Raw genomic sequence first — 21,926 nt, forward strand, 5'->3', positions numbered from 1 at the left:
AAAGTGGACTTTATTTATACCTATATATGCTAGTTTTCGTGTAATGTGATTTTTTGAACTTACATAACCTTTATTTATGTAACAAAGAATAAATAAGTAGTTAAGTAAAAACAAATTTGCACTTGAGTACAAATTTACCATGTTTTACAATTAAATTACACCATATTAAGTTTATTTAGGTGCCCACGATTTAAATATTACACTTCAACCATAAGGCACACTATTAGCTGAGTTGATAACAATTAACAAAAGTTCATACCAAAAAGTAATACCTCTTGCATTAAAATAGTTCATTTATTATTAAATAATGCTTTAAACAACAATTTACAACAAGTTACATTTGTGGTGAAATAACATTTTCCTCACAGAAACGAACTGACACCTCTTGTGAAGACTGCTTACTAGTATTACTTCGATATAAAGGTAGGGTACCAAGTTAAGTCATGGGCAATAGTTTCGGATAGTTTACATACATGCTGTAGCTCTTGTTCTATTACACTACGAGAACGGTTAAAAAATAAAAAAAGATCTTTGGCATTTCCTATTCCTATGGTATGGAATGAGCCTAAAAACAATACAGATGACTGCTATTTTTGCTTGACCCGACTCTTTAAGGCAGGTTTGTTGATGAAGAAATTAGGAGCAGTTAAATATTCGGATAGTCTACCAGTTTAGATAGTTAAACATTTCGGATAGTTAAACAGTTTCAACATTTCGGATAGTTTACAGTTCGGATAGTTAAACATTCGGATAGTCTACCAGTTCCTAGTCCACCACAAAAGTTGTGAGTTAGAAGCAGAAAATGAAGGCAGAAATAAAGTAGAAATAGGATAAAACACGCCTTCCACATTAAATGATCCTGATTTTGTGTTAACAGATGATGTGCCACACAGTTTATAAATTATTCTCATCTAAGCTAAACATGAAAGCTGTATTACTGCACAATGGAAGCCGTCTTCCTTATGTTCCTATTGGCCATGCAGTTCACATGAAAGAGACTTATAGAAACATAAAAGTTCTCCTCTACTCAATTAATTACTATTAACACAGATGGAAAATTTGTGGTGATCTAAAAGTCATTGCAATACTTTTAGAAATGCAATTAGGGTATACTAAATACTGCTGCTTTTTGTGTATTTGGGACAGTAGAGACAGAGTTCACATTATATAAAAGATTACTGACCTGCAAGAAATCTCAACACAGATGAACAATATGTTACTGCTGAACAACTCTTAGATCCAAAAGATGTTCTTCTTCCACCATTATATTTTAAGTAGGGTTTAATGAAATATTTTTCAAAGGTATAAACAAAGAAGGACAGGCTTTTAGGTATATAAGAAACAAATTTTCTAAAGTAAGCGATGCAACGGTTAAAGATGGTTAATTCAGGATTTATGAAGAATCCTGCATTTGACAATGTTTTTAAAGGGCAAAAAAAGGAAACTTGGGAAGCTCTTAAGGAAGTGATTTGTGGATTTTTAGGCAAAAAAAGAAATAACAACTACATTCAATTGGTAACAGTACTTCTACAAAAATACCATAACTAGCTCCAGAACTAATCAAAAGATCACAATCTCGTGACGATACCCCAAAACCATCTGTATACCTATTAGCTTAATGATCATGATTTCTTTGTTTAAAACTGTTAGAATATATCTGTAATAAAAAAACCAAATGTACTTTAAATATAATTAGAATATGTAACTTATATGTCACTTATATTATTGCTCTGTTGTAAATTAACTGAAAAATAATTTTTTGCTATTGTATATTTCAGAAACTAGAGCTAATAAAAAATTGTCGTTGTCGTATTCTTTTTTCTCTGCCTAAAATTAGTATTATTTGAATAAAATTGCTAAAGGTACAAAAAAAAATTTTCTGTTGTCCTTTGTAATTAATATTCTGGTATTATTAATAAAACGCCACATTGTACAGTTGAAACAGGAAACTGTTTCCTTTAACAAATACCCTATCTATATTCAGAACCATTTCAGAGACAAATAAATTGTCATATTTGTTGTCTTTAAGATGACCTAGTATTTGTAATAAATTTTTATTTATTCCAGGTCTTTCATGACTCAAAACACTTTTTCTGAGTTGTACTAACTTAAAAATAACTAGTGCTCGACATTTTTATTATTGTTAGTACCTCATAAAGTTGGTATTTTAAAACAAATTTCTTTATGTGTCGCTGTCGTTTTGTTTCGTCTCTTAGCTGCCATCCACTTTGGTCTGTATATCTGATAGTTCAATCAACCGTTGTAATAATGTTGGTTACACTAATATTGTTTTTGATCAGAATTACAACTTTGCAATAACGTTGGTTACACTAACGTTATTTTTCATTAAAGTTATAACATTGCTGTAAAATTGACTACACTAACATTATTTTTTATTGTTGCTCCAAGGATATCATTGCTTTACCTTATATATTTTTAATGAACAATCTACTTTATTTAATGAGAATTTTGTCTTCAATTCAGTAAAGTAAATATTTAAATGATTAAAAGATGTATACATACCGTCGCGTGGGGTAATTGAGCCCCCTTTTTGTAGCTTTTTTTAAAATAAAATAAAAAAGAAAAGAAAACTTCTGAAAATGTTTAAAAAAGTGAGATATGTTCTTTTAGTACTACATTAAATCTTTCTTAGAGGAACGTTGGATTTAAGAAAAAATAAAGAGAGAAAAGTTTATGTTACAAAATAATCGTGTGCTCATTTACCCCACGATTTGGGGTACAGGAGCACCTGATTATGTTTTTGATAAAACTGTCATATATATATATATATATATATATATATATATATATATATATATATATATATATATATATATATATATATATATATATATATATATATATATATATATATATGTATATATACATATATAAATATATGTATATATACTATATATATATATATATATATATATATATATATATATATATATATATATATATATATATATATATATATATATATATATATATATATATATATATATATATATATATATATAGAAACCCAGCGGGCACACAACGTTGTTTTAACGTTATATTTACGTTAGATTTTATGTATTTATTTTATTATGGCAAAATGGAAAGGTTTTGTAACGTAAAATTCTGACGTTAGTTTTACGTTAGATATAAACGTTATATTAACGTAAAATTCTAAAGTTTGATTAACATTACTCTAATGTAAATATAAGTTGGAAAAACATTGGCTTTTTATATTTACGTAAAATGCTGATTGGAATTGTGTATTATTTAATGTTAATATAGCTTCACAGTTCAAGGCCGTAGACAACATTTTTTGATGTTTGAGCTAAGCAACTTTAAAACATGAAGAAAAAGCCATATTAAGTATGTTCATATATATGAGGAATAAGGATGCTACGCAAAAAATTGCGGTTATTGGAGACTGGGAACAACAAAAAACCCAGAACGTTAGCCAACCCCCCTCCCCCAGCCCCAAATAGGAGGCCAATGAGTCAAACTTGTTTGATTTTTTTAAATTCTAAATTTTATATATATTCATCGAAAAATTTCAAATTTGGTTCAATAATCTCTTTTTGATCAGCTTTTAAGACTTTATAGAGTTTACCTCCTCCTCAAATTGAGGGGGGGGGGAGATAGCTAACGTTTTAGGGTTTTTGTTGTTCCCAGTCTCCAATCAACGCAATTTCGTGTCATGGTTATTATATGAATATAACCGTATAGTTATATTAACATTAAATGTTAAACTTCAAATATTTTTTTTAAATAAATAAAAAAAAAACATTAAATATTCAAAGGGTTTTAAACCACTTAAAAAGGGTTAGAAAAATAGTTTCGGAGAAATTCAAACTGAAAATACAAATGCTTTTAAAGACTATTTTTAAAGACGTTTTATATATTCTTTTAAAGATTTTTGTATATTCTTTTAAGATTTTTATATATATTATAAATTTGCAAAAAAAACTTATAAATACATTATAGTTTTACAATTACTTACTCCCTCGATTAATTTTTCTTGCAACCATTAACAAAATGAGAGGGCTTTAAAATGCTTCCAATTTGATCTTTTATTTGTGCTTCTGTCAAAGACTCGTGCATTAGCTGGATGACTTCTAAAATACAACATGGGATACTGTAAACAGGATGACATTTAAAAATATATTTTATTTATAACTGACTATTTGTTTGATTTTTAACGCATTGTTCAACGTTCAAGACTAATATATATCAAAGTATGTAAGGAAGAAGGTATAGATAGAAAAATATTGAGCAATTATTAGTTTACCAATTATTGCTTTACACAACTTTTTAACTTCGAATGACACATTCTTTATATCACCACGAACTTCGCCTTTCATATTCAATTTGGCATAATGTTCCATAATTCGATAAAAACTTAATAACAAATAATAAATGGAAAATATCTACTTTGTTATACTACATTAAGCGATCCAGCGAACTTATTTAAATAGTTGTCAACACATTAGAGTAATAATTCACAAAGTATAATTTCGAAAGGTTCTTTATTTTTTATAAATATTTTATATTCCAAGTTTAGACATCGAGTTAAAGCTGAAACCTGTAGGGGGAGAACCTAAATGAATGGGTCAGTTTTCGTAAAATACTTTTTAAAAGTTAATAAAGTTGTTTAACTTATACATTGAAAATTGTTTGATAACCATTAACTCTTGCACTATGATGTATTTCTCGCACCAAAACAAAAAGATTTGTTTCGACAGGACAAATGTGCTATTAATTCCTATTAATGCAACATTTCTAATTTTATGTTTCTACCATCAAGTTAAGACCATGATAGGAATAATGATTTGGTCTTTTGCATTGCTGTATTTAATATTTCTTACCACAGGAGTTTGGATATCTCACTAACCTTAGATGCTTGTATGCAAATTTGATTTTGTCCCGTTCAATAAGCATTCCATTCATGATGGTTCTCCCTAAACATTATTATTAAAATTGTTTTACTAAATTACTTTCCTTGGGCTAGATTTTTCTTTGAAATTTACTCACAATTTAAACGGTTTGATTAACCAGAGTTAAACAAAAAGGCATACCTGACCATAATATTTTTTTTATTTTCTTTAACATTTTTTCCACCCGCTTTCTTGAAGTGATAAAGCTAAAACATAAATGTCTAGTAAAAAGTTCATATTCGAATAAGACAGGATATGATTTAATTAGTTGTTTTTCACAGTTTTTCTAAATAAGCAACAAAATAATAAATTTTGCTCAACCAAATATACGACAAAATTATTTAACAAAAATTACAAGACTGTGAAAAACTCTACGAAATGTAAATGGCTATCGGATACCATGATAACTCTCAATTTATAAGTAGGAATTTACCTTTTACACTATATTCGTGTAATATGGGAGTGCAATTTAAATAGGTTCATCAAGAAAAATAATGAACTTAAATAGCATTCTATCAAACAGACAAACTTTAAAAGCAGAAATTATAAATATAAATTACCAATTTACTGTGCTCCCCATTGTCTTTTAATCTGGTTTGATGATAATACTGGTGTAAAATAGTTAACAGTTTGTCACATGCATTGCTAGTTATTCTGTGTTTTAAAATCAATTTGGCAATCTCTTTAACAAGTATTCAATTATTAAGATCTTCATTATCATCACTCATAGAAACCTCAGAGTCTTGATCAGAACTCTCAGTTTCAGAAGTATCTTTATGATCAAACACACAATAAAAGTCACTTTAGTTCTAAATTTCAATGTTCTTGAAATCAATGCAACTCTCGACTTTATTAATATAGGATTTGACATTCGATGAGTTGTCAATTTTTTCATTTACAAGTACATTGTTTAAGGCTCGATTACTTTGGTGCCATTACCTAAAGTGCTGATTTTTCTCTTGTTTATTCATTTTTAATATTCTGAAATAAACATAAATTTTAATAGTTTTAATAAAAGATAATAATGAAAACTGAACACAATGAAAAATAATAATAAGAAGAAGAAAATTGATTTTTTATTAATAAAAAAACAGGTAAAAACTTATTTGAAAGAGTTAATATTCTTATTCTTTCATCAAATTACGTTTGTTCAAAGTAAGTTTTTTTACTCTTTAGCTCCTTAATCTCATATAGTTAAATGTTTGCATCATAATTAAAATCCTAATGTTAAAAGTCTAATTAAATAGTAACAATTAAAAGTCATAATTGTGCCAGATAATACGCTGAAAATTATTTTTGGAAAACAGTAAAAACACTTGCTAGTGTTTATTAGCTATCGTTATTTGGCTGAAATAAAAACTAGCCTAAAATTAAATCTTAAAATGAAAATTTGGTATTACAGGTTTTTTCAACAACGAAGTGATAATGTCAAACTTTAGTTTGCAAAATAATGGCATTGTGCTTTTTTTTTCAGTTCATTAGTTTAACCTTAAATTACTAACTTGAATAGATTATGTTAACTAAGACATAACTTGATATACAAATAAATTCCAAAAATGTGAACATACAAGAAGATTACAGGCATAGTAAATACTATAAATATACAAGAAGAAACTAAATAATAATAACTATAACTGCCTAACAATTGCTTGCATTATTATTACATATTGTTTGGCATTTATTTACCAATAGAGAGGCTTTTTCATTATTTGCAATATGATCATTAAACTGAGCTTTTGTTGAAGACTCTATGCTTTCTATAAATAAAAATTTTAAAATACATTTTATTTTACATACTTTATAATTTGATTTTTTTTAACACTTAATGCCTTGCAGATGCTTGGTGAAGATAAATGAAAATTAATAATATACTTAGATTGTTTGTTGAAATATAAGCAAAGCGAGCAGTTTGTTGAAACTCATTTCCCGCAGTTAACTTGATTTTAAAAATTTATTCTATATTGATGAGAGTGAGTAACTAACAGATTCAAAGGGTCGTCATAGCAACTTTAATTCCATGAGCATTAGGCTCAAACCGATTTGATATTTATTTGTAATTTCCTTGCATCTTAAAAGAATATTGGACACATTACTCCTTCTTATTACTAAAAAAATTTAACTTAGCTATAAATTTTGATTCAAATAAAGTAATATAAAATGTTGACACAACTCTTTAAAACTAAAAAATGAGATCAAACAAAGAAAAATTATAATAGTGAATGCTAATACAAATGTTTTACTCCATCACTAGTAATAATATGAAATATATTTCTGTGTAATTATCTTAGCATTAATTATCATTGCATTTTAAAGCAATTACATCATTATTTGAACATTTCAATTAATTGGATACAATTTTGTATTGTCAAAATTTAAAAAACTAAAAATTGAACACATTTTAATGGTATCAACTTAGTATTTATGGTTAATATGAAAAGAACTGTATGTAAACACTGCTTTAATAATACAGGTTCAGAAATACAATACTTACTGTTAAGCATTAATTCAGGGAAAATTTAGAGGCTGACCAATATGTCTTTTTCTAAAATAAAAAGCATATTGAAATAAAGTCAATATAAAAAAACTCATTATAAATATATACAAAACTGTGTATTCACTTTTTACAAAAAAAAAAAAAAAATGAAAAAAAATTTTAGTATGAAGTATTTAACAAGCTTATTGCTTGCCAGCATTGCTCGCCAACAATTCAAGAACCGTTTCTATAATTTTCAGTGGATTTTTATTTTTGGAGGTTTAGAGTGTTTTAAGCTGAATAGTTTTTTTTTTCTTTTTACACCTGTTATATATGCTGTTTTAAAACCATATTATTGAATATTGTACTTTGACCTCAAAATAACTAAAAGTATATTTGTAAAAAAAAAAATTATGTTTAACTTAAAACAATCTTCTACTCTATATAAACACCATCTAAAAATTTCAACTAGGGTTGTTTGGTTCCCTGACGACAATATTGGCCGGCGTGAAACTTGTTATTGCTATGTTTTGGTATTTTTTTTATGGTTTTCATAGCAACAGGTTACCATTTTATTTTTTAAATATATTTTCCTTATTTTTTAAATATGAGCTGTTGATCTGACAAATTTTTTTCTAAATATTGATTTAAAAATTAGAGGGGGTTTCCCCCTTGAGTGGAAACAACAGGTTATAATATTCTCGTTAAAAGCAAGTTTAATCTTCGGTCAAATAGAAAAAAACTTTTGCACGTCAAAACGAATACATTTTTAAGCTTCTATACGAAGTATTTGTGCAACTGCATATTAAATTTGCCGTACAAGTTTGACTTTCAAATATAAATGGAGATATTAATATTCTAGAAAAAGTGAAAGAACCTTCTTGCTAATATTGATTTAACAACTTTGGAGTTTAGAAAGCAAAGAGGAGTTAAAAATATTTAAAATAATTAAATGAAGAGATAAAGTTGAGCTTATTAATTCACCGTTGTTTTTAAAGTTAAATATCTGAGGTCACGGGTTTAGATATAATTGAGAAATCATTAATATATAGAAGTAATAAATTGTCATTAAATATGAGAAAACTAAATGGATTCTTTTCTATCTAAGCAGTAAAAAACACCTGTGTATTTATATATGTACATATATAAATACATATATATATATATATATATATATATATATATATATATATATATATATTATATATATATATATATATGTATATATATATATATATATATATATATATATATATATATATATATATATATATATATATATATATATATATATATATATATATATATATATATATATACAAAAAAAAACAATGGAATGAGTTTTGACGTAAAATAATAATAATAGCAATAATAATAATAATAAAAATAATTATAATATGGAAAAACATCTTTTTAATCGCCAGTATCATATTGGGAAAGAAGTAAACTGTTTTTATGTCAACACTTAGAAACAATCTCATTCCTTTTATTCAATAAATTAGTATTTTAATAATATAGAATTTCATATTTTTCGGTGAGACATAGTTTGCAAGATTTGGATGTTGGATTATATGCTTTACATCACCTGAGAATTTTCCACTATAGGGACTAAATTAGCTTTTTTTAACTTCCATACATGCTTTGAGAACTCAGTATCATTTTTGTATTTAGAGATGTTAAATGATTTAACGTGATTAGCGTGTCTTAATTTAAAAGGAGTCTCACTTATCCCAATGTAGGATTTTTCACTAGAAGATGAATCAAGATTATCAGTTGTAACAGGTGCTTGATATACAATGTTGCTTGTTAAACATTTATTGAACAGCGGACAGAGATATTTATTATAGCAGTTACAGTTTTGTTGATTAGGGTTTGAATTGTTGCATAAAATGTATTTGTTGTGCGAATTTATAATAGATTTTACCCTTGGCATACAACTGTAGCTAACTTTGACTGTGTTCCTGGTAAAGATTTTATGCAGTTTGTTATTATTAGGAAAATGTTTGTCAATAAGATTCAAAAAACATTTTCCCACGTTGGTGCTAACGTTTTTACTATATGGAGGGTTAAACCAAATGATGTTGCGGGCTCTGTTCCGTTTTGGAGTTAATAATGTTATAGGATTATATGTTAGACTACGTTTATAACCAGACTTTAATAAAGCTTCATTATAAAGAGGAATGGTATTTTGAAATAATTCTTTGTTAGATAAATTTGTTGACAATCTAAGTTCAATCGAATATGGTATTTGTTATAGTATACTTGGCGCGTGGTTTGAATCAGCATGGATGTAATTTAATGTATTATCAGATTTGAAATAAGGTTTAAAAGTGCAGTCACTAATATTTAGAGTTACGTCAAGGTAGTTGATAACTTTCATGTTGCATTTTATAGAAATCCGTAAGCTATTTTAAGTTATTTTTTCCATTTGAGGCCCGCTTTTATTACTAAAAACTGCCAAACCATCGTCACGGTATAAACCAACCTCAAACTTGTTATAAACTTTTGAAATTTGAAAAAGAAGAAATATTTCTACCAGCTCACAAACCTCTGCGCTGCCGAACGCTCCCATGGAAAGATCAAATAAACCACTTGATTGCTTTATCTAAACTTGATAAAAAAATCATTATTAAAAAGCAAAGACTTTCTCGCATAAAAAATTAGTGTTATGTGCCCTTTTTTTAATGTTAGGTGTTGCATCGCAAAATTGATTATAACCACTTGTTAAAATATGCTATCACTTCAAACTACAAATTATCTAACTCAAGCATAATAAATAAAGAAAACTTAGAAGGTAAACGTCTTTTGAAAAATCCTGAAGTTTTCAATAAAATTGACATTAACACATCTTCCAATTGTTTTATCACCTTAAAAGATCATAAAGATAATTTTGAAAACAATCCGACTGTCCGTTTATTGAATCCTCCCAAAATTAATACGGGCCTAAGAAATATATTACAATTAAATCAATGGAAAAACACTCGAAATGTTATCAATTGGTTTAAGGCCATAAAAGATAAACACCTTTATAAATTTTTAGTTTTTGATATTATTGACTTCTTTCAGTAAAACACTTCTTAAAAACTCAATTTTGCAAAGCAACACCTATTATTAAATAAAGATTTATTAAGCATTATAAAGCAGCTATGCACAAAAGACTGTATAGCTTTTTTGATACCTTTAATTGCTTTCATAAATTACAATACGGATTTAGATGTTATCATTCTACTACACATGCGCTTATTAATTTTACAGAAACATTTTTAGAAACGCCCTTGATAAAAATAAGTTTGTTTGTGGTGATTTCCTTGACCTTCAAAAAGCATTCGACACAGTAAATCACGATGTTCTTCTTGCCAAATTGCAATACTATGGTGTACGTGGAATTCCACTTAAATGGTTTAAATCCTACTTAAATAACAGACTTCAATACGTTACAGTTAAGGAAACATCTTCAATAACCAAAACTATAATTTCGGGAGTCCCACAAGGGTCAATATTGGGTCCTCTGCTTTTCCATGTATACATCAACAAACTAAACACCTGCATTAATAATGTTTTAACATACCATTTTGCCGATGACACTAACCTATTAATTGTTGAAGATTCGCTTGAAAAAATGCAGTTAAAAACTAATGAGGCCATAGTTGTTTATTGGCTCAGAGCAAATAAAATTTCACTAAAAGCTACAAAAACTAAAATAGTTGTCTTTAAAACCAAAAACCAAAAAAACAAGGAACAATGCACTTTTAACATTAATGGAAAAATATTAACTTCGTCAAAAACTGTGAAGTACCTTAGAGTTTGGCCGGATGAGAGTCTTTCTTTTAAGTACCATCAAACTTACTTACAGACTAAGCTAAGCCGATCAGTTGGAATGTTAGCCAAGATCAGACATTTTGTAAATTTTGATACACTTATGAGTATTTATCATGCCATATTTGGATCGCATCTTAGATATGCGTATCAGATTTGGGGTTAAAAAAAGGTCCATTAAACCAGCTAATTTCACTTCAAAGCAATGCCCTTAAAATTATTCACTTTTTGAAAATTTTCTATTTGACAATGTTTCTCTACTGTATAAATTGTCTAAAATTCTTCGGCTTAACGACAATATTACTTATTTAAATTGTTTATTTTTATGGGATTATCTTCATGATAAACTTATAATTTCCTTCAAGAACCTTTTCCTTCAAATATGTAACAAACATTGTCACTTCCTAAGATCCTCTTCATGCAACAATATCTTTGTAGAACATACTCGGACAATAAAATTTGGCAGCGAATCAGTTAAACATCAGTGCACCAATGCTTGGAACAATCTCCCTCATTCTTTAAAATCTGAAAACTCAATTTCTCGATATAATTTTCTCAATAAATTAAAAAAACACTATTTGGATAGCTACTAGAATAATAACATCAATAAAAGCAATATATCACTGTTAATAGTCTTATTAAAAATACTTTCTCTTGTATATTTTATTTATTTTATCTTTTTTTGTTTTTTTGTTGTTGTTTTTTTTAAGAATCTTTACATTTTATGTACAGCTTTTTTGTCGCCCTGGTACAATGATTGAATGTGTATGTGCGTATACCTGTGTGGGTATATGTATGCGTATGTGGGTATATTTATGTGTGCAAATGTGTATATGTGTATGTATGTGTGCTGTGTGTTAACATGTGTGTGAATGTGTATGTATATTTATGTGTGTGCGTATGTAGATAAGTATAGACATATTTAAATATACCATTGTTATTATTATTATTACCTTTATTTTATTAACATCATTATTTTTATAAATACCATTATTTTTATTGTTATTAATACCATTTTTATTATTATAGTTATTATTAATGTTATTATTATTGTTAACGTTATGATTTTTAGAGTTGTTATTATTTTATTCTTATGTTATTATTCATTACTATTAGGTGTTTACGCATCATTAGTAATTATACTTTTTGTAAACATCCTTGAATTGTAAAATCATGTAATTCAGAATATATTGATTGATTATTATTATTATTGTTTATTATTATTATTATTTGATGTCAGAACTCATTCCATTGTTTGTTTTTTTTGAATTTTGTAACGGTTTTTTAATTGTATTTTTGAACGGATGTTTCTTGATTTAAATAAATGATGAGTGCCACAAACGGTATGAAACTTTGAGTATCGTAAAAAAGTGGTTTTTTTCATCTTACTTCATCATCTTACTTTTTTACTTATTTATGTATATATATATATATATATATATATATATATATATATATATATATATATATATATATATATATATATATATATATATATATATTTATATTTATATATATATATATGTATATATATATATATATTTTATATATATATATATATATATATATATATATATAAATATATATATATATATAAATATATATATATATATATAAATACATTGACTGACGTCAGCAACTAAATGGTTTCTTTCTTGATTACGTAAAAATGTAAAAAACGAAGTCCAAAATTTAGTTTTAACAAACTGCATGTTATCTAGATTAATTCCCCCATTTAAAAAGGAACATTAGTAACTCTGTAGTTCAAGAGCATATAGCACTTTTTGATCAAACTTTTTTGTTTCCACTTTTATTGTTTTTACGTGCTCTCACTTTATTTCATACAAACAAAACTTATTATGGTTGGCTATTGCATACTGGTAATGTTTCCCATTGCTTAGACTTTTTAGAAGTTGTTGAGTCCGTCTCTTAATTTGATGTTTAGTTTCGCCTTCGCATCTCTTTGAATATTTGCAGTTAATTGAGTAAGTTCCCTGATGACTATTATGTAGCAATTTAGATTTTTTTTATGTTAGTAATGTTCTTAAATTAGGATTTGATTTAAAGACTACTCTATAGCTAGTTTTCTGAAATATTTCCTTTAATTTTAGAGATAATGATTTTATCCACGGTATCCACGGTAACGATACATTAGGGAGGTTCAGAGAGTCTGATTGAATTTCGTTGATTTTTTTGGACTTCCAATTTGTACCCTTTTTTGAATTAGGAAAATAATCTCATTTTGTATAAATAAATTACTGAATATAGAATAATCCTTGTGTATGTAACCTTTAATTATAGCGTTTAGAATCTTGGGGTCATGGTTTGAGTGAGATTTAATTTGAACATTTGTAATGGTTTCCTTTCTGTAAACTTTAAACTCGTACTTACCTTTGGTGTTTATTTATTAAGGTTAAATCGAAGAAGTTAAGAGTTCGTTTTCAATTTCAATTGTATATTTTGTTGCAGGGTGTTATATTTTATTGCAGGGTGTTATATTTTATTGCAGCGTGTTATTTATTCAAGATAATCAGAAATTATTCTACTACTTGAGTGTTTGAAAATGTAGCGTTGCGTTGCTATCGTCGACATATCTTTGGTTTTAGGTCAAGAAGAGGATTTACTGCCATTGCAATTTTGAAAGCTTTTTCTTCGTGATGTTGTACAAAAGATTCTGCTAGTACAACCATGAATAAAAGACCTATAGAACTGGAATTGTTAAATTCATTCATTCCGTTTTTATTAAAACTTTTTATTCTGTTGTGTAAAGGCTGATTTACAATAGTAAAAGAATAATTTTCCAAAAAGTTGCTGGATATTAAAAAGTGAAGATTTTTTTATAGTTTTTTTTTTTTAAGAATATGCACAATCTTAAATAAAAACTAAACATTCTACTATGTATTCAATAAAATAATGGAATTAAATCGTAAAACAACAACTTAGTTTTTCTGATTACATTATTTTGAATATAAGTTATTTAAGTTATTTATCTAATAAATTTAGTTTTTCATGCATGTAGTAAATCTAATGTGTTAAAGCAAAAAAAAAACTATAGTATAATCTAGCCAACTTGCTAATACTAATCTTAAAGTAACTAAAAAGGACATTGAAATTTCGTTGGCTTGTGATGCGTAATGCTATAATTAGAATAACAAAGCAGATTTTTTGTATAAAAGTTTAGGAAAAGAAAAAGGCTTTAAGTTAACTTTCAGCTGTTAATAAATGTAGGTGGTAAACTATTTGCATGCATTCATTACAAATTGCCAAAAACTTACATACTTGACAATAGTTGGGGCATTAAAGAAAAACCTTAACTAAAATTTATGTACAGATTATTAAAAAATTAAATATATTTCTATTAAAGTTTGCATTTCATAAAAAGTTAAAAATCCTCAAAAATGATAACAATTTGCATTAAATAAACCAATAAATTTTTTTATTGATTTTTCTAGATTAGTATCATTTTGACTATTTTGGTAAATAACAGTTTGTTGACGTTTTAAAAAGAATTTTGAAAAAATCTTCTTTTTTTTAGGCGTTATTGATGGAATCTTATCAAAATTGATAGGGATGCGATCACCGGTGATTTCTACAATGCTTTTGTTTACCGTTGCTACAATATCCTTAAGTTTCAAACTTCCTAACGGTTTCACAAACGCCAAAATCATTTTTTTAAATGGATTTTTAGTTGGGGGAATTAATATTATTATTAGTACTGCAATTTCAGTTGAACTCAGTAACCATGATCAGATAAAAAACAAAGGTCAAGCTTTGGCTACTATTACCGGCATTATTGATGGCACTGGACATTTTGCATCAGCAGTTGCTCAATGTTTGGTTCTTATTAAATTCAATTGGAATATAGTTTTTTATTTTTTGATGTTTGTTACTGGATCAAGTTGCTTCTGGAGTTTTTTTATTTTATACAAAGATATTTTAAATAAGAACCAAAAAAATTATGTTAAACTTTAAATACTTAATATAAAAATAACTTTATTTTTAAGAGTATTTTATATTTAAAAACATTTTTTTGTCAGTTTATAATTCTTGCTAAATTATCTAACTTAAAATTACGCTGTTTTTGATTATATAAATAATAATAATAAAAACTGTATACACACACACACACATACATTATTCCCTACCTCGTCCCATTTGCGCCTTTCAAATGCTGCAATAGAATATTTACTTAAATACTAAAAATCAGAATTGATTAATAAAAATAAAAAATTGAAATATTCATTTAATTTAATAGTTTTTTTAGTAAATATTTAGTAAATACAACTAGGGTGGAACAAATGAGTCAACGCTTTCTTAAAAAATAAGTTTATTTAACCGTCTATATAGCATCTAAAAATATTTAGCTAGGGTGTTATTGGTTGTTTATTCCCGCGCTACGGCACTTAGTAAATAAACAATTATAACAAAATAAATAAAGCTGATGAGAGCAAAAACGTTGTTTTTATACTTGATTTAATTTCCTTATTTATCTGTTGTTTCATTTCACAATTATATTTTTTCTATTTGAAATAAAGTCGAAATAATCTTTTATGAACTTCATAAATCTTCCAATAGATGCAAAGGTCAGTGCAGTATTACAAGATCAGAGCAGTATTACAGAGCCTATTACAGCGAAAGACCTGCCACCTAAAAGAAAAGAACTTGAAACAAAATGTAGTATTTTTTTTGATGATACAGACAATTTTAGTAGTGAAATTTCTGAAGATAATAGTACAAATGATAAAAACACAATCCCATTAAAACGTCCAAAGATCGTCGGTAAAAAGTTAGCTAGATATCTGAAAATAAAGGGAATCCAATAAGTTATACAGCAAAGATAAAGCTGTACTCAGTGCAGTTGGTGAGACATCGATTTGCAGATCTGCAAACCAAAAAGCATCAAAACACTTGTGCATGAATTTGTGCTTGATTCGTTCTTATATCGACTCTTCTGAAGAAATAATGTGCTTTTATTGTCATGGTAAGAGCATAGACAAACAACATTATTATAGCATTTGCATTTCAAGCGAGTTTAAATCTTTGGTTATATCTTTGAAAAAATTAGAAAAACGCAATTCTGTTTCTATTTATAACATGTTACACAATAAACTTTATTAAATCTATTTACAACATGACACTCAATTTATTAAATAATGTTTCCGTTGTAACATGTGACACCATTGCAGTAAATACATGTTCTGAAAATAAAGTGGTTAAGCGTTTGATAAAAATTGTTCCAGGTTTAGTGCATCATTCTTGTTTACTTCATGTTCTCAACCTGATTTTTAAGCTTGATTTTTATGAACTTAAAGTTTGATTCTTTATAAACATTGCCTTATACTGATTACTGGTTCATTAAAGAGCTGATTAGTAACTACCATGATTTAATTGAAAAATATAATCCTGCTGGGTCAGTTATTAAAAGTAAAAAATATGGCAGGAATGATTATACGGAGCTGGATTTGTTATATAAAGGGTACAATTTTTATCGAGACACAATGAGTTAAACCGTTATTCATTTTTCTAAACCATGACCTATTTCAAATGCACAATGGAAATGAAAAGCTATCTATGCTTAAAATATAAGCTATTTTGCTTAAAATATAAGCTTTTGTCTCAGAAAAAAAATATCAATAATAGAGGCGTGCAGTTTTATTGTAGATCACTAGGTCAACTTATTGTTCTCTTTCAGAAGAAATGTTGACAATATATTGAAATTAAATTTGGCATTAACTTGTAATTGGCTTGAGTGTTTGAAAAAACACTGTCATATTTAGAATGATTATCCATTAGACATTGATTACACAAATGAAGTGTGAAAAATATTGCTTGCGAAAGTTAAATATTTTCTTCAAAGAAACGTCATCAACTTAGTGGCCGATTTTGCGAGACACTGTAACAAATTTTGATCCGCCACTGTGTGTTACTGTTATAAAATAATTTCGTGTTTGAACTATATTGGTTCTTTAAATCACATTAAATAGGTTTTTGCAACCGTCGCTTAAATATTTTTTAACCTTAATATTAAACCAAGCAAATAGCAAAAAGCTTTAGATTTTAAGTAGGTTTAGAAATAGATATTTAATATCGCATGATTCTGCATGCTAATGTTAGCCAACGAAAATGGTTTATAAGCCTAACTTCTAAAAATGAAAAATCATCAATTGTGTTCCCTGTTATTACACCCCAACAAGTGCGACAAGCATAGCATTGGTCAGTCGACAACACGTAAATAACTTTATGCCTAGTATGACAAATTTCGGACTTGGTATTGCCCTTAAACTAGCAGCACCCCGTTTGGAATCATTGCCATTCAGCTGTAAGCCAATGGCTACAGAAAATTTATTATGCACGTTTATGCCTTAAAGCTAACTCATTTAGACGCAAATTGCGAATATCCCACTGTTATTGAACTCCTATAAAAACTTCCAAACATTTTAAGGAACCACGTGAATGAACAACATTAACGTTGGTACTATCTGCTTTTACTATGTTAAGTCTTGTTTGAAGCTCTCTTACCTGTAGTGTTTTGAACATTATATGCACTACATATATTCCATTGGTGCTTTTTAGTGTGAGGTTATCAAGGTAAAAGCTATCTGAAACAGAAGTTTCTAATAACATAGATACAGAAATGTTTTGTAAATATAGGTAATTTAGTTTTCAAAATTTATAGATGCTTATTTGGCACATCAAATAACTAATTTGCCTCTTCTATTAATCCCGCTGCATCTGTTTCATATTTTTGTCTTTCTTTTTGCTAAGTTCACAAATTTATAAAAAAGTTTTTTCTGTCTGATGAGCTTTGCTTTAATTCTAATGGCAGATACTAGATAAACATTATAATTTACCCATATATTAAATAGTTCCACACTAACATCTCTATGAACATTGTCTTTACTATAGTTTTTAAAGTAAAGAAACCTTTTGAGCACTTGCTTTAAAGTTGGAAGTTATCAAAAAGTGTTTTAACAGTTTAAAGCATTCATTCAAAATGTATTTCTTTGATTTATTTGCTGTTTTTCTTGTTGACTTCTTTATGATATTAATTTGTCAGTTACTCGAAGAAAAGTAATTTTTATTTTTATGTTTTTATAATTTACTTTTTAAATTTAAATGTTTCAAGAAAATGTCATAAAATAAAAACTATTTAAATTATATTTCTGCGTCTTATAGTATAACGTTTATACACATTAAACAGATATTACGCATTTTATAAAGAATTTAAGGATTTTTACCTAAAGAAACTTGACGAGTTTTCAGGTCTTTTATATAGTATTAAACGGATCGGCTAAAACTGAAAACCACATAGTTTTTTTGTCATAAATCTTCTTGTTGGCAAAAGCGACGGCATTAGAGGGAACACCTTTTTATTTTCAGGTTTCAGCCCACCCTAATATATATATATATATATATATATATATATATATATATATATATATATATATATATATATATATATATATATATATATATATATATATATATATGTATATATATATATATATATATATATATATATATATATATATATATATATATATATATATATATATATATATATATATATATATGTATATATATATATATATATATATATATATATATATATATATATATATATATATATATATATATATATATATATATATATATATATATATATATATATATATATATATATATATATATATATATATATGTAATTAGGGTATCCTAAATATATAATGAAAAAAAAAGTTTATACATCGAATTTTTTGTTTATGCACTAATTAAAGACCACTAGTATTGATAAAAGGTTTATAAGAACACTTCAAGTGCTTACTTTAGAAATTAGAAAAGCAGATTTTATTAATGTTCTAAGCTTTTTTAACTTCGTTATTTCCGCAGCATCTAAATGTAAACTTACTCTTTCAACGATACTAATAGCTGTTGCTTTTTATAGTTTATAAGAAATCTGTAACCTATTTTAAAAACTACTGTTATCTTTGTAGTAGGATATGGTGATATCTGATCAACTAGTAGTCGGGTAGACCAGAGTCGAATGTATCAATTTAATTTTGAGCCGAAATTACCAAGAGACTATTCAACATACACAAAAAGCAACAGTGTATCTGTATAGCTAATATATTCAGCTATTAAATGAATGTAATATGACGGATTTTAACCGTCAGTTAAATTCATTAATTACTGAGAAATAGAACAAAACTCACAAAATGGGAAAGTGATACAACCGTCCTGGACCCCGGGGCGGTTGAATCATCTCAAGGGGTCAATTGTTTCACGGCAGGCTATTAAGTAATTACTGATCTTTCCATAGGTACATTCATTTAAAGACACATTTTCAACTAATCTTTTTTAATAATAGAACAATAAAGCAAACAAGGTTCAATATATTTTGTTTTTATACCCACAGCACAATAGAACAAATAAAAAAAGTCTATAAAATTCTAAAAAATATATAAATGTGAATTATTTCACTTAACAATTAACAAAAATATTTCGAAGTGTAAAAATATTATGAAGAAAATTAAAAAAACAGGACACGAAACCTATTTAAATATTTTTGTATCCAAAAAATAAACTGTGACGCTCTCTAATGACATTTACAGAAGAAAACAATATTTCAAAAAATATCAAAAAACTTAATAAAGAAAATATACAGTCAATCACAAAAACATAAAATGACATCGAAACCTATAATTTAAGAATAAAGAATAATATCCCGTAACATAAAAAATATTTAGGAACTTCTCATCAAAATTACATAAAGTAACAAACTTTTATTCAGATTTACAATTTTTACAAACATAATAATTGGTTTAAAGTGCACAATCCTCATGTGCCTAATTTTTGAAGTTCATGCACAAGACCCATTTTTCGTTAGGTTTACTTTTATAGAAAGGCGTCAAACAAATTAAGGATTTACATTCGTTGCTATTTTTCCTAACTTTTTTATTTTTAACTGCATGTTTTGTTTTGTTTTGTTCCATTTTCATGATCTTTTCACGGTTTTCCATTCTGATATTTTCCTTTATGGGTGTATCTGTGTATAGATACACCCCATAAGCACAACCGACTTTCTTTTCTTTTTTCCTCTTGTGCTTTCTTTTTTAGGTGGAGCTTTCAAGAATGGGCGAACGCATTCAGGAATAAAAACTGTTGACGTGGACGGTATTGAATCATCTGCAAAGTTTTGTAACCTGTTTTCTGACATTTGTCTATCGTTTATCAATGGACTGTCTTCTGTAACTGGTCTGTTTTCTAGAATTGGTATATCTTCTGGCATTGGTCTGTTCGTAACAAATGAGTACGCAAAATCTAAGTCTGTAAAAACTTGTCTATTATATTAATAAATAACGGTACACCTAAACCCAGCTTGAATATTAGTACACGTGAATGCTTTTGGTATAGCCGTTTGAACAATAGTCGGTATGTTATGTATGGTCATGGTTTTACCTGGATTATTTCGCATCCAAGCATCACTGGTGGAGTAAAGCTTTTTTGAATGGGCCATATACAGAACAGTTCAAATGCTGCAATTTGTATGAGCAATGAGGTGGAAAGATAAAACTACTATTCCATTTTCACTACAATAATCCAATGCCCGAATTAAAATATGTGACGAATGATTATCCAAAAGGAGGAGAATTTTTCTGTCTTTTGATGACGATGTGTACTTTTGAAAGTGCTTCAAAAATATCGGGAATTCATCTCCTTGCATCCAGCCACTGCCGTTGCCAGCGCCAATACTTCCCTCTTGACCGTCTCTGACGAAGTGATCCTGATATCTAATCCGAGGAAATACAAACATAGGGGGTATATATTTTCTTTTAGCATTTACTGCATATGCAACGGTAACCAGATATCCACGTTTAGCAGAAGTTAAGGCGCCAACCTGATGAGATCCACTTTTCGTCACAATTTTGCATTTTTTCTGAACCGTTGTGACACCGGTTTCATTTACGTTGTATATGTCTTTTGGTTCAAATTTGTGTTTGTCTAGAACCTTTTCGTAGTTTTCAAAGAATAATTTCACATTTGCTTCATTGAAGCTTGTAGCCCTTGCGAAGCTAGTGGGTTGGGCGCATTTTATTGACAATTCCGGATGTCGTTTCATGAAACCGTTGAACCAATCTTCCCCTGCACATTGTTTATTTTTCCATTGTAAATGCATATTGAGCTCATATATAGATGCCATTTCATATGCCAGTCTTCTTATTTCCCGCGGCGAAAACCCGTAATATATATCAGCTGCCTTCATAATATACTTCCTCATAGAAATTTCGTGGTCAGCAGTAAAAACTTTGTTCCATGCTTGGTAACCAACATTTACAGGTTCGTTTGATGTTTTTCTTTTTACTATATACCTTCTTTATGACGCATAGCACAAACCATGCTTTTGTGCAGCTTTTCTATTAGAAACTCCCTCTTTGACTGCATCATTGTTGGCAGATTCGTATAAAGATTGGGGTTGGCTACCCCTATCTGTTCTTTTTATGCGGTTTTGGGGCATCCTGAAGTAAAAAAAATCCATATTAGTTTATAACAATGAATTTAATATGTATTCAATAAGTTTTTTTTTGACATTTTCTGTGCTCTTGTCAACATTTACTAAATATTATATAAAAAAAACTTAAAATATGAAACCTGTATACTTCGTTACCTACAAGTAAAATACAGAGGTACGAACCACTACAAACATA

General features: G+C 27.5%; 2 protein-coding genes across 6 annotated transcripts in view; one reads left to right on the plus strand and one right to left on the minus strand.

Moving 5' to 3' along the window:
* LOC136083901 (sugar phosphate exchanger 3-like) overlaps window positions 1-15,290 on the plus strand; it is a 29,198-nt gene extending 13,908 nt beyond the window's left edge. For 4 of the 5 annotated variants that reach the window (XM_065803818.1, XM_065803819.1, XM_065803821.1 and 1 more), the window contains exon 3: window positions 14,756-15,290. In XM_065803818.1, coding sequence (XP_065659890.1) covers window positions 14,756-15,192 — 437 coding nt within the window. In that variant the 3' untranslated portion in view covers window positions 15,193-15,290. Of the gene's footprint in view, window positions 1-7,876; window positions 7,968-14,755 lie in introns of all 5 variants that reach the window. The other variant, XM_065803820.1, reaches the window with a different exon arrangement.
* A 5,459-nt stretch (window positions 15,291-20,749) lies between these two features.
* On the minus strand, window positions 20,750-21,421 carry LOC136083360 (uncharacterized). Its single transcript, XM_065802756.1, has one exon. It carries the CDS (start codon window positions 21,419-21,421, stop codon window positions 20,750-20,752), a length of 672 nt encoding a protein of 223 aa, XP_065658828.1.
* Between the last annotated feature and the right edge of the window lie 505 nt (window positions 21,422-21,926).

This window comes from Hydra vulgaris, chromosome 08, assembly GCF_038396675.1.
Source record: "Hydra vulgaris chromosome 08, alternate assembly HydraT2T_AEP".
Lineage (NCBI taxonomy): Eukaryota > Metazoa > Cnidaria > Hydrozoa > Anthoathecata > Hydridae > Hydra > Hydra vulgaris.

What these genes read in the sequence shown, in the direction of transcription:
- LOC136083360 (XM_065802756.1), bottom strand. Translation starts at nt 21,421, where the DNA reads ATGGCATCTATATATGAGCTCAATATGCATTTACAATGGAAAAATAAA.